General features: G+C 43.3%; 1 protein-coding gene across 1 annotated transcript in view; it reads right to left on the bottom strand.

Moving 5' to 3' along the window:
• The window catches only part of NLGN1 (neuroligin 1), a 774,195-nt gene that overhangs the window by 494,903 nt on the left and 264,538 nt on the right, over nucleotides 1-14,754 (bottom strand). The window contains exon 3 of the mRNA XM_084847507.1: nucleotides 7,511-7,663. Within this exon, the coding sequence (XP_084703633.1) occupies nucleotides 7,511-7,663 (153 nt within the window). The remainder of the gene's footprint in view (nucleotides 1-7,510; nucleotides 7,664-14,754) is intronic.

Here is a 14,754-nt window from a genome sequence, read left to right as displayed (position 1 = left end):
TCTTTAACTTGCAAACAAGCTAATTTTGACCTTATTGCTGCTCCATAGCTACTATGAATGCCTTTTTAAACTAAAAAATAATAATTAGTTACCAAACTAGGGGTCAACAGGGGGCGACAGGGGCCTCATGTGGCCCACAGGTCAAGTATTTCCCATCCCTCCTTTAAATGTCAAAACCAATATTGTAATTGGGCTCAGAAGCACACCGGTAACCAGTGCAGCCAGTGTAGTATAGGTGTCACATGATCCGCTTGCCTAGTCCTCGCCAACACTCAGGGGGCCCCATCTGTACCAGCAGATGTGCTCAAACCATCTTTAAAGGCAGCGCCACCTAGAGCATACTACAGTATTCCAGCCTGGGCATCACTGGAGCATGGATCAGGATAATTGAGGCAAGGTCTGTCCTCTCCAGCTAGGGCCTAAGCGGATAAAAGGTGCTCCTGACTACCATGGCTATCCAAGCTTCCCCAGAGAATGCAGAGTCCAGGAGGACTCCCAAACTGTGCACTTGGTCTTTCAGGGGGAGTATAACCCCACCAAAGACCAATTGTAAACCTCCATCCAGAGTTGTTGTTCCCCTATCCACAGCAACTCCATCTTTTCTGGATTAAGCCTCAGCTTGTCTGCCCTTTTCCACCACAAAACCACCTGCTAACACTGGCTCACGGGTTCCACAGCCTTCCTGGGACAACTAGATGGAAACATAGAGCAGAGCTGAGTATCATCTGTATATTGTTTAGGATCACAGAATTCACAAGGCCATGGCAGTGCTTAGGATTGTCACGAGTAGGGATGTCCATCGCCAGGAAATCTGCTTCTTTTTTGGCTTGGCAGAGTTCCGCAGCATGCCTGACATGGCTTGCATATGTGGGCCGAGCCAAGGTCTTTCCCTGAAATCTGGGAACTTTTTGCTTAAAATAGCCAAAACCCTGTGCAAATACAGATTTATGCAAATTGCAGTGGCAATTTGCGCAAATCTCTATTTGTGCGAATTGTAAAAAAAAAATATGGAAAATCTGCAAACTGGGTGGGGGGTTGGTGGGGGAACCAGAGGAAGCTTGTCAAGCTCCACCACCCCCAACAGATTCCTCCAACATCCCTAGTCATAAGAAATCAATTGGGGAGCTCGCAAATGTGAACGCCCCCAACTGATTATTCATAAGGAGGACCCAGAGCGCAAGGAGATTATCATGGCTGTGTTCACTTGGTCCTCAAGCCACCTACATTGCCCCCGCTGCTTCCTTGGGGAACCTGGCTTGGCCAGGGGGAGACAGAAGCAGTGGTGGTAGAATGGAGGCAGTGGTTTCAGAGATGCATATGCATATATTTTTAAAACATGAAAAAATACTTTAAACATTGTCTTTCTTTAAAAAAAAGACCTTTTGATGCTTCAGTGATCATTTAAAATTGCATCGCTATACTCTGAGATAGCAAAAAGTATTTCAAGGACTGTAGTTCTGTTAAGCAGTATCTGCTGAGAGCATAATGAGGCAGGGCGGAGCAGAAAAGTGATGATGGTTATTTCCTAAATCACCAGACTGCAGAAGTAGTAGCATGAGCCCCCATTTCTTCTAAAGATCATTCTCATAAGAGTTACCCAGGAACATTAACCCTGAGCCACAGATCAGGAAATCTGTCATATTATAGGCAAGAAAATATGTCTCTTCTCACATCACAGGGACACTTCCGACTCGATACTTCGTCAATTTTTAATTAACAATCTAAACACGTCCTTATATACAGTGTGTGTGCGTGCATGTCTGCATGTGTGTGTGAGTGTCTGGTTGTGTGTGAGTAGGATACATAACTTGATCAATTAGACAAACATTTCATACTTTGGCCACATGAAAAACCAGAATTGGGACAAAAGAAGACACTGGATAAATGTTAGAAATGAGTTTTACATGACAGCACCTCCAAGGTTGGCTCCGCCAAATGTTGAGAGAATAATCTTGGTGTAAAGCATTTTACTCCATGATAACCTACAGCCCGTTCTCATGTAACCAAGGGCCGGTTCTCATTTTCCACTTCATCCCTAAGGGGACCATGGAATAAGCAGAAGATGGCTGTGTCCCACATGATAAAATGGTGGCTCATTCCACTGTACTTTGAAAGAGTTCCTGATCAAGTCATTCTGTTGATCCTACCCACGTCTCTGTCCTCAGAGTCCTATCAGGGAACCATCCTATCCATTCACAACAAGTTCTTCCCATGTTGAAATAATCACATGGCATAAGGCTGTGTTTGTCCTTAGGGTTGAGGATAGGTTTAGGGTTAAGAGAGGGGAGGCTTGTGATCTTCACCTGTGGCTGGAGACTACCGATTTTGTTTTCTGTATGGAGGCATATGTGCCAGCACATGCCAATACCCACAATATGCCAACAAATTAATGTAAAAACAAATGCAGCAGTGGCAATAGCAGCAGGTAGCTGGTAACCCTTAGAGAGGACATCCTAAACTTTGGATGACACCAAAAATGGAAAAATATCTATGACACATCTTCTTTGCCCTTCCACCAAGGAACTTAGAATGGCACACATGGTCCCACACCCTATTTTATCCTCACAAGAACCATGAGAGGTAGGTTGGGCTGACAGTGACTGACTAAAGGCTCTCTAGTGGCTGAAGAGGGATGTGGGGGGAATCTTCACGACAATGGAATGAGACGCATGTTGGAGTATATTAGATTTTCATGGAATTGGCATCAGTCCATCAGGGACACACAAAGCAAGATAAGCTGAGTATGCCAAACCTTTAAAATCTGGTTTTCAGGGGTAACACAGTGCGTGAAAGGAATGTATCTTATTTATTTGTTTGTTTATTTATTTAAAACTTTTATATCCCACCCTATATCATTAGGATCTTAGGGTGTACAGATAAAATCAATATAGAACAATAAATAATTTAAACAGCTAAAACGTATCAAACCATTAAGCAAGCTAATGCCAATGTAAAATCTAAACAATAAAACAGTTAAAACAGTGTGCTACTTTAGGGAATGCATTTAGCCCTCAAAGGCTTTGATAAAAGCCATGTTTTCACTTGGTGCCGGAATGAAACCAATTTCTGTGCCAATCAGGCCTCCAAGGGGATGATGGCATTCCACAACCAGGGTGCCACAGCAGAGAAAGCCCTCTCCCACGTCCCACCTTAGTGTATGTCTCACACTGGTGGAACGCAAAGGAGGGTTCCTATAACAGATCTCAATCCTCAGGCAGGCATATATAGGGGGAGGCACTCCCTCAAATATCAAGTTCCCAAGCCACTTAGGGCTTTAAATGTCATCACCAGAACTTTGAATTCCGACCAGAAGCATATAGGCAGCCACTGCAATTCCTTTAAGACTGGTGTTATGTGAACTTCGTGAGATGTTCCAGTCAACAGTCTAGCTTCTACATTTTGCACTAGCTGCAACTTCCTACTTGTCTTAGAGGGCAGCCCCATGTAAAGTGCATTGCAGTAGTCTAGCTGGGAAGTTACCAGCACTTGCACTGCTGTGGCTAGGTTATCCCTTTCCAGGAAAGGCTGTAGCTGGTGGATCAGCTGAAGCTGGCCCCAAGTACTCTGGGCCACAGACTCCACCTGGGCCTCCAGTGACAGGAATGGATCTAGGAGTACTCCCAAGCTACGCACCTGCTCCTTTAGGGGGAGTGCAACCACATCCAGGACAAGCCGCTTACCCAATCCACAGAGCTTCTGACTTGTCAGGATTCAGCTTCAGTTTATTGGCCCTCATTCAGCAACTTCACTGCCCCAGCTGACTCCAACAACAAGGAGAAATAAAGCTGAACATCATTGGCATACTGGTGACACCTAGGGATGGTGCGGGCACCCAATTCTTTCTGGGAGTCTGGTAGAACCCCCCCTGCCCGCACCACTGAGCCCCGCTCAACAAGCCCCTGCCCCCGCTCATCCCCTGCCCACACTCAGTGAGTGACCCGCACTCTCCCTGGTGGCCTCGTTGAACACCGCGGTCACTATCTTGGAAAAATAAAATGACGATCACAAAAATCCACATATTTGTGTATGCACGCAAATGTGCATTTTGTGAATGGACATATTTACGTATGCGAAAATGCGCATTTTGTGAAAATGCACATTTTCACGCATACGCAAATATGTGCATTTTTGCAATCGCCATTTTGTTTTTCAGAAATGGTGACCGCAGAGCTCAACGAGGCCGCCAGGGTGAGTGTGGCTCACTCACCGAGCGTGGGCGGGGGGCGAGCGGGGACAAGGGACTGGCGAGCAGGGGCAGTGGCTGAGCGGGTGCCCAGATAACCTGGATGGGGGTGGGTTCACACATCCCCACTGACACCCCACCACAACACTCCTCTATTGACCTCGCCCAATGGCTTCATATAGATGTTGAATGGCATGGGGGTAGAATAGAACCCTGTGGCACCCCACAGCTTAATAGCCATGGGGTAGAACAGGAATCCCCCAGTACTACTCTCTGGAATCGGCCCTGCAGGTAGGAGCGGAACCACTGTAGTACAGTGCCCCCAATCCTCATCCCACAGAGCCAAACCAGTAAGATACCAAGATCAATGGTATCAAAAGCTGCTGCTGAGAGACCCAGGAAGATCAACAAGGTAGCACTCCCCCTGTCTTTCACCTGGAGTAGGTCATCAGTCAGAGCAACCAAGGCCATTTCAGTGCTGTACCCTGGCCTCAAACCAGACTGAAATGGGTCCAGATAATCAGTTTCCTCCAAGAAAGTTTGACGCTGCCCAGCCACCACATACTTCTGGGTGGGAGGGGGGAGTAGAACTGAATGTCATCAAGCTGGTAGGGGCTGCTCAACCAATGAGAGAGTCTTGTTTCCCACCCCTGTCCAGGCTCCCCTCTGCTACTAAGTCACTCATGAAGACAGCCCCTTGAACACAGGTTTCCTTGGTTTAAGTCAATATCCTCTACATCACACTGGAACTTCCTCGAATGACCCAGGATGCTCTCTTTGGGGTCTTAATTGAAGCAAGGATGCACAGCTCTCTAATTTGGAATCACTGAGACAGGAAAATTATGATTAACCTTTTTATTCTTTTAAGAAAACATACTGAGAATGGCATTGTTTTATCTGAGCAGGGACTAGCCTGCTTAGTTTACTGATCAGAGAATTGGATCAAGGCAGTTACATAGACCAAATAGTGGCAGCAAGTGATTGAAAGTGGGAGCTTCACATTTCAAACTGAATGGCCATCTTTAGACAATTAATGATGGGTGAGCTCCTTCACTGTAAGTAGCTAGATTTTCTGGAGCTTTCTTAGAGAACACTTGGTTTCTTTTTTAAGAGAAACGTCTCCAAGAAAGCTCAGAATGTTGACATACCTAAGGGAGTCCCCTGCCAGCTCTCCCTATCGGTCCCCCTTCCTGAAATACACTTACACATACAAAGTGGGGGAGGGCTTGCTGGTAATGGCAGAGGCCTTGTAGTCATTCTTAAGGCCTGGACACTGATGACCATGCAGAGTTTCCACTGCCTCCCAGTCAATTTCATTGAGCTGTAGCACTGGGCCCATGCATTCCAATGGCAGCAGATGTTCCTGAGCATGCTCAAAAGCAGTTAGGTCCTAAGGATAAATCCTGTATGGCCTCTGCCTTCACTACCCAGCCTTTTCTGCCACCTGCTGTTCTCTACTCAAGAGTAAGCTTGGTTAGAAATGGGGGAGGAAAACCAGCAGGTGCTGGTGGTGAGCCCATTATGAGCTGGGTCTGAATGTCAGTAGAGTTGTGGCTTGGCTCATGATGAGCTCAGAGGGGAAACTCTGAATTCACTGTTACAAGCTCCCCCCCACCCATTTTCCAAAGTTTGGCAACATTACTACTGTTAATGGGTACTTGATTCAGTGAGTCATGGAAATCAAGGCTGGTCAGTTGGATTACTGATTTTCTCACCATCTTGTGCATTACTGACCATGGGTAAGGAGTTGCACCAGCCATGAGCTGCTTCTGAATTTGTGATTAGCAATGCGATCATCAGGAAACACACTATTCGATTGCCCACCCAGTGTAATATGTTAGAAATGTAGCAGGGAGACACATCATAAGTAGATCCACTACACACACATATGCACACAAATCAGAAACAAGACATGTATGCTAATCACAAAGCTGATCTAGCATACTGAAGACAAAAGTGAATTGTAAATTAATGCACAACATGGCCATAGAGATTCCAAGTCAATACTTAATTGCACTGAGAAAGCAAAGAAGATACCAGGTAGCAATGTGAAGGAATCTGATATAAATCAATGCAGGGTCCGGACATTGAACGTTGTGTCACAGACAGCTATTAAATTGCACCGCTCCATGTGCAAGTGAAATGGGGAAGGACTCTCAGCTGAAGCGACAAATATTACACTGCATTTCAAGGACTGGAGTTTGATTGCATTCAAAGCCAACAACGACCAAGAGCGCCAAGGAAGTAAAATTAATTTTCTTGCCAGTGTATCATTTCTTTTTAATCACTAGGTGAAAGCAGATTAATGTTTTCCGCTAAAAAGCCAATAATACAAAGTACATTCTGAAGACAGGTTTTCGAGGAAATTATATTATGACAGAAACGGAGGGACACAAGCTAATGACCAAGAAGCCCTCTCTTAGTACTAAGAAAATTAAAAGTTCCTGTAAAGCAAACTGCAGCTTATAAATCACACACCACCTTTTGCCCAATCTGTTCTGGGGAACTGTTTCACTTCTGCTTCCATAAAATGTTGATAACATCAGACTTTAGAATTAGATAAGTATTTTGAGGGGAATATTTGGAACAACACAACAGTTCACATCAAACTCGCTTTTTGCCAAAATCTACAACAAACAAGCTAAACCATAAAATAATTTCATTGTTGCAACCTTTTTGGAAATGAAAGTTTACCAGAAACAAGATTTTGCATTAAAATGCATTTGTGTGTGTTGTATAAACAACATTCACACAATATATTCCTCCTAGACCAATGCTACAAAGTATTTTCTCCCTTAACTAGCTAATCTTCTCTGGAAATATCTTAAAATGGGCTAATGCTTTCTGTTTAAAGGCATCAAGCTAAATGTAAAAACAGAAATTGGCACTGGATAACATTTTCCAAATATGCTTACTATTCAGAAGTCCAGAAAAGCGTAATGAATCTGTCAGCACAATATCCAGGCTTCTGTCTCCTTGCTAGCAGAAACAATTGCATCTCAGTTTGCACTTGCCATTTGTTTCAAATCCCTTGACAAGATGTACAACTAATTACTGTAATGTTAATACAGGATACATGGAGACAACAATGCAGTGTACCATTCCGAGAGCATCTGCAGTGTATTTCTGCCATCAAAGCGGAGTATAATTGCAGGTTAGTCTGCATAATAACAAATTGAAATGCACAGAATACAAACCTTTCCTCTTTTAAAAAGAAGAAGCCTTTCCAAAAAGAAAAAAAGGCAGACACATTTATACATAGACTTCTAACCAATAGACAGAGTGTTGCACAAGGCAAGAACTAATTAAAATCTGATGCATTCTTACCAAGTACCCCAAGCCGGTAGTTGACGGTGATGACTATGACATTGCCATAACTTGCCAGCACACTGCCATCATATAAATTTCCAGTGCCTTCCATGTAGGACCCTCCATGAATATACACCATCACTGGTTTGGGCCCCCCACTATCTCGAATGTCTGGAAGAAAAATATTGAGAAACATGTTATCCAAAGAAGGTTGTGATGCACATAAAATTCCTAGTTTGTTTTCCTTGTTTCCTAAACTGTTTTTTAAAGTGTTTCCCAAGCAACACATATGAATTACCACACCATCAAGTAGCATCGTTCAAGGGAAATTGTGAGTGAAAGCGGAAAAAAAAGGCAGCTGCCACTGGGCCAAACATTCAAGTTATGAAAGGTTATGGCTCACTTTCCAAAAGTACCCAGCTCTTGAGGTTGGCAGCATTTGCAAGCTTTAGGCGATGCCATTTTCAAATCAGCTTAGCTTTTGTTTGACAGCCATGGTGCTTCCCTTTAACATGGTCATTAGATTAACCATGGCATTTCCATGATGTTATACAAGGTCTAAACATGCTATCCAAGTGACTCTGTGAAGAAGGCATTGTGGGTCAGTACATTTTGAGCTCATTCAGTTTGCAGGTCCGTCCCCCCCCACTATTAGAGTGTGCAATCCGAAGCATAGAATCATAGAATAGTAAGGTTGGAAGGGGCCTACAAGGCCATCGAGTCCAACCCCCTAGGAAGTATCCCACAGAAAAGCCAACAACTTTTGGCTGTGTGGTGAGAGCCAGTGTGGTGTAGTGACTAGAGTGTTGGACTGGGAGCTGGGAGATCCGGGTTCTAGTCCCCACTCGGCCATGGAAGCTCGCTGGGTGACTATGGGCCAGTCACAGACTCTCAGCCCAACCTGCCCCACAGGGTTGTTGTTGTGAGGATAAAATGGAGAGGAGGAGGATTATGTATGCCTTCTTGGGGTCCTTAACGAGGACAAAAGGTGGGATATAAATGTAACAAATAAATAAATAAATCCCCCCCTCCCCAGACTTCCTGAACTGAGTATTCAGATATGCAAACTGGCTATTGTCAATAGCTTAGAAAAACTTAATGCTATTGTTGGAGTTTTGGAGGGAGGTGGGGAGGATTAGATAAACTCATCGTAGGTCTTATCACATGATAGCTAATGATGGACTTCTATGGTTAGAGGCAGCATGCTTCCAGTTATCAAATACTAGAGGAAATCGATAGGATCTGTTAACACCCTGCTTGCAAGATTGATATGGGCACATAGTTCACCATTTTTAGAGACAGAGTGATGGTCTAAATCAGCCTTCCACATCCTGGTGCCCTCAAGATGTTTCGGACTGAAACTCTCAGCATTCCTGACCATTGGCCATGCTGGCTGGGGCTGATCAGAGTTGAAATCCAAAACATCTGAGGGCTCTAGATGGACCTTTGGACTTTGGTATGATCCAGCAGGTTTGTTCTTACATTATGTTTTTAAATTTAAGTATCTCTAGAAGTAGGTTTACATTAGCAAAAATATTCTAATATAGCAATCAGCTATTTTTTAAAAAATAATGCAGTACAAATAGCAAAATGTTCGGCCAAAACCAGGCATTTAGGGTAAAAAAAACCCTGAAAATTGCCAAGCATGTTCATTTGATAGCTGTGATAAATATACTGAAAGTCCAGAAAAATCCAGCTGGGCAAAAGCTGCCATTTTGGAAAATGGTGGATTTCTGTCTTTTTAGCTAAAAGCACCAATATCGCTGAAACAAATCTGAAGCATATCTGAAACTAATGAACCAAAGTGTAAGTTCCTACACTCAAAATGGTCAAGAGGTTTCACAGAACAATTTCAGATAGGATTTTAAACCCTAGGACTCTGGTTTATCATCATGGTAGGCTCTGATGGGCAGAATAAGGCAGCTGCCTTAGGCAGCAGATACTAGGGGGCAAGAAGCAGCAGCATTAGAGGACACTGCTGTGTGCACAAAATGCCTGCCCTGTACCCCCTAAGCTAGCCTATTGCCCTCAGGTTTGCCAAGGGTCTCCTGCAAGCCTATGGAAAACAATGGAATTCCAAAACTATCGCATTCACTTCCACAAGCTGTAGTGATGGCCACCAATTTGGATGTCAACAGCATGGAAGTAAAATTCACCAGCCAGCCTTTGTACATGGAACCAAAGGGAGGGCGCCATTTTGTCCTTCCCCTCAAGCAAAGATTCTTGATCACAGAGCAAGAGATCTTGGGCCAAACTTGTTTATCATGTCTATCAAAGGCACAGAGCCTGCCATTTTCAGCTTCTTATTCTAAATATCCAGGTATTTCCCTGGACTAATCTTGGGAAACATTTGGCTCTGAAGGCCAGCCTTGAAGTGTGAGGTCCTTCTATTTTCAAGTCAAGATCCTTAATTCAACTGGGAGAAACTTGGTTGTTTTCAAATTGGATTTTGATGAGGGATTGCTAGAGTTAGCACTGGACTGTCCATCTTTGAGCTTGAACTGGCATTGCCTCCCCAGCATCCACCTCCTGGTTATGTGCAGGCCAGGCCCAGAATTAGCACAAGCTCCCACAGACAACTTCTAGGACTCAAAAGCCCCAAGCAGGGCCCACCAGCACTCATGCCTGCCCGGGACAAAAGGCGGGGGCATCCTCAGTGGCTAGATCTGCAAACCACCATTTTAAATTTTCCACAATGCCCCAAAGCAATGCTGTATTGGGGGCATTGTGGAAAATTTAAAATGGTGGCTCATAGGTATCTCCTGCTACCATCAAGTAAGCCCAAAGCTGGGGTTCAAGTGATGTAGGAGGGGCTCACCAAAGGGCACTTTGCCAAGGGTCTCCTGCAAACCTGTGGAAAACAATGGAATTCCAAGATTAGAGTCTGGTAGTGAAGACCACCAATTTGGATGGCTTTAAAAGGGGATTGGACAAATTTATGGAGGAGAAGGCTATCCATGGCTACTAGTCCTGACCAGTGGCAGCTGGTGACTCCAGTTCTGGAGGGGCTGTGAGTCCATTCAGGGTTTTAGTTACCAGTACTCAAAACTAATGGTGCTATCCTCAGTGCTGAACGGTGCTATGCAAGGTTATGAACCCATGTTGGGATAGGGTTGAGCACTCTGGATAGCACATTTCAGTACCTTGGATAGCACCAGTAGAGTACCTCCAGTACCAGAGGCAGTATGCCTATGTACACCAGTTGCTGGGGAACATGGGCGGGAGGGTGCTCTTGCACTCATGTCTTGCTAGTGGGTTTCCTGTGTGCAGCTGGTTGGCCACTGTGAGAACAGAGTGCAGGGCTAGATGGAGCCTTGGTCTGATCCAGCAGAGCTCTTCTTCTGTTCTCATGTAAACCTGATGTCAGCCCTGCCTCTTGGCAGCCTCTCTGCAAATCAAAATGGCAGACAACTGCAGTTACCCAGATAGGCCACAGCTGATCAAACCATAGCTGTCATGATAGGTATGCTCAGGGCACTGAAAGAAATAAGTAGCTTGATCTCAGTGAGGAAGGGTGATCATATGAATTAAATTAGAATTCTGGTCCCTGGGCAAAGCAGGACAACAGGATTATTAACAATCCACCCTATAAAATTATTCATGGCTTTGGAAGCAGTGCAGCATTTTAAGGTGTGTAAATGTGTGACACACATGTAAAATATTTCCCCCATGTTTGTTCTTTTGTAATCTTCCATGTTGTAAGAGCTTATATAAGCAAAACTGGATTTCCCCCCTCCTATTCAAGCTCATATTATAGAATATGAATGGGAAAGGCCAATTTACAATAGGTTTAGCAATAGGTTAAAAGGGGGAAAAGGTTAGCTAGTAATTTTGTAACAATAAATGTAATTCCACTTAATAATGACTACACCACCAATAGAATCACATTCATCTAAGGTGTCACCGAATTAATCTCAGGAGTTAAGGCAAGAGCATACCAAGGCAATAGTTTACAGGCGAGGGAGAGAAAAAAGCAATTGAAATTATCTAAAATAATCTATAACTAGGAATTATGTGACGTTAGATCATGGCTTGGCATTAATGGTGTGGTGGTAGGATTCAATTCCCCAGATATATTGTCATGAGGGTTGCCAGCTGGCTAGATTAACACCCACATGTAACTGGCAGAGAGTTGGTTGTTTTCCTTTAGTGAAGGATTGATGGTCAGTGATTATAATGGAGGAAAGCTTACATAGGGTTTTTTATTTATTTTTTAATGGATCTGATAATGCCGACAAGGTTGCCCTTTGAGATGTATGCACTTAACGTGCAATATTTGTTATTACAGATTTAAAAAAAAAAATGGGTCAGGGACTGAAGCTTAACCAGCCAGGTAAAAAAGAAAAAGAAATGTTTGGCTGGAAGTGGGGAAAAAGGAGAAGAGATGAACATCCAAAGGCAGATAAATATTTGCCTAGAACTTGTGCTCATCATCTGAGGTCCTGTCATGTGTCTTACCTCCTAGAGAGACAAGGTTGGTGGGGACTCGAGACAGGGCCTTTTGTGTAGCGACATCTCAACTGTGGAACTCCTTCTCCAGGAAGTCTAATTTGGTTCCTCCCCTTATTGGTGATTACACAGCTGGTAAAAATAAAAAAACTTACACCATTCTGCTGAGTTTTCAATGACACTCCTTGATTTTAGAAGGTTCTGCTTTTTGCTTTTTGCTTTGCAATGTATGTATTTTATCTGTTTTTTTTAGTTTTTTGAAATGATTGTATTTTATTCTTTTTATAGGCCTATTGGAAATCCACATGAGCACTCAATGAGTGGAGAGGCACTTGAAATATATAATAAATAAATGAATTGCATCTGGACAACAGACTGCCTGGGCACACAGGTCAGCTGTTCACCATTCTCCCCACTATGGTGAGATATATTGTATGACTATTTAAATTATAGTAATAATTTGTAAATTACTATAAGCAAGTTTTATGCAAATCTGTCTCCTATGCATTGGCAAACAGGAGGATAACAGTGGCCACCCTGGGGGCTGTTGAAGGTTGGGACACGTGGCTAAATGTTCCACATTTGTATTTCAAGCTGAAATGCGAGTTAATTTCCTCTGGAATCAAATGCTTGTTTCTGAAATTAAAATGTAAGTAAAGTGCTTGCAGACCCTTTCCAGTTCCTTCCAAGGATAGCTATTGATGGCTATTTAACCACAGCGTTGGCTTCTTATTTTGCTACCATGGACGCAAAATGAAGGACCCAATAATAAATTATTAATTTGAAACGGCTAAATGACTGTTCGCAGCAGAAACTGTACACAGCTAATTGTATGCTTGGAGGTAGCACAGGAGGAGATTGTTTAAGAATTCATCTTTAATTAAAATTACATAGAATTACAGAGCACCAACTGTGAATAGAAATGAAAACTTGGTAGCACAGTTTGGTTTATCTGGACAATTTTTTTAAAAAAAATACTGGGGTATTTTGAAGAAATGGGGCAGCTTTCCTCAAAGAAAATAATATCTATACTAAGCCTTACATTCCAATGTAAGTTCAAGGTACAAAAGATTCTCTGAATAAATCCAGCCTACATAGTGCCTTTTTTATGACTTCCTTCTGAATATTATGCTCCAAAAGGTTAAGGACAGGCAGTACTGCAAACTCCTCTCAATTTATCCACATGCCACAGCAGATAAGAATAGAGATGATATAAATTTTCTCCATGCTGCATTGTCAAAGATCTCAGCACTGACCTACAGGAAATCCACTTCTTTTGTGAACAGAGTGGTTCTTTCCACTCAGAAAATGTGAACAGTGAAAACTTTACTCTTGCTGTTGCATTTCCCCGGAGGTTTGGAAGAAGATGGAGGCAGCACGCAGACTTAAACTTAAACCATGGTGTATCATTATGAACGCAAGCCCTTGGTCTCGTTTGCCCCCTCTCCAAATTCCCCCTCACTCTCTCCCTCGTGCAGCAAAAAAAAAAAAAAAGCTTCTGAACCTTGATGGGATGGAGAACTGGGCCAAACCTAAACAAAATGATTTTCAACAGAGATAAATATACTTCTGCATTTAGATAGGAGGAAATACAGAGTGGGAGACACCTGGCTTGACAGCAATACATATGAAAAGGATCTAGAGGTTTTTGTACACCACCAACTAAATATGAGTCAGCAATGTGATATGGAAGCTAACATGCCAATGCAATTCTAGGATGTGTCAGCAGATGTATAGTGTCCAGATTGCAAGAAGTAATGGTACCACTCAATTCTGCTTTGGGCAGATCTCGCCTGAAATATTGGGTCCTGGAAATGGAACATGTCCAGGAAAGGGTGACGAAGATGATGAGCAGCCTGGAGACCAAGCCCTATGAGGAAAGGTTGAAGGAGTTGAGTACGTTTACCCTGGAGAAGAGATTATTAAGAGGTGATATACCAGCCATCTTCAAATATTTGAAATACTGCCACATAGATGATGGAGCAAATTTGTTTTCTGTTGCTCCAGAGAATAGGATCCAAACCAGTGGGTTCAAGTTACAAGAAAAGATTCCGACTAAAAATTAGGAAGATATTTCTGACAGTACGACCTGTTTGATAATGGAAAAGATTTCCTTGGAAGATGGTGGATTCTCCTTTGTTCAAGGTTTTTAAGCAGAGGCTGGATGGCCACCTATCAGGGATGTTGTATTAACTGATATCCTGCATTCACAGGGGTGTGGGGTAGATTACCTTTGAGTTCCCTTTGAATTCTGTGATTCTATGATAAATATAAATTGTTATATAGGTAGAGGAAATGACTGTAAGACTCAGCAGGCCTCAAACACAACTGTCCTTTATTTTTCACACAGAGAACTCAGAACTTAGCAGAAGCTCCACCCACTGCTGCTATTCCCAACTCTATAGGAACTGCCAAGGTTTAGCAGCAAACCATACCTTGCCCTTTCATCCAAGCCCACCAAATTACTTCAGAAAAACCATAGTTTACTTGGTTCAGACAAAACAGCAAGCAATGGTACGGCTGCCCTAAAATGGATTCTCTAGTGCGTAGGGATGGATGGACTCACCTGAGTCCATGGTCGGGAGGTGCTTGAAGAGCCACCACTGCTGCCCGCCCGCACAAGCTGTGCCACATAAGACCCTGGAGGGCTCAGTGAGAGGTCCAGGAGTGCCCCGCAGATGCCCACTCCTCCATGCGAGCCGCCATTTTAATGTAAGATGGGGACTCTCTAGTTTCATATATCTAATGTTCTGCACAACATTGGCCATAAAGGACCATTTTTGCAATGTTAGAGGCTTTGAATGTTGCGGAAA

This window comes from Heloderma suspectum, chromosome 3 (genome assembly GCF_057233095.1).
Source record: "Heloderma suspectum isolate Gila_16-S chromosome 3, 16-S_ref, whole genome shotgun sequence".
In the NCBI taxonomy this organism is placed as follows: domain Eukaryota; kingdom Metazoa; phylum Chordata; class Lepidosauria; order Squamata; family Helodermatidae; genus Heloderma; species Heloderma suspectum.
This window is presented reverse-complemented; position numbering and strand designations above follow the sequence as displayed.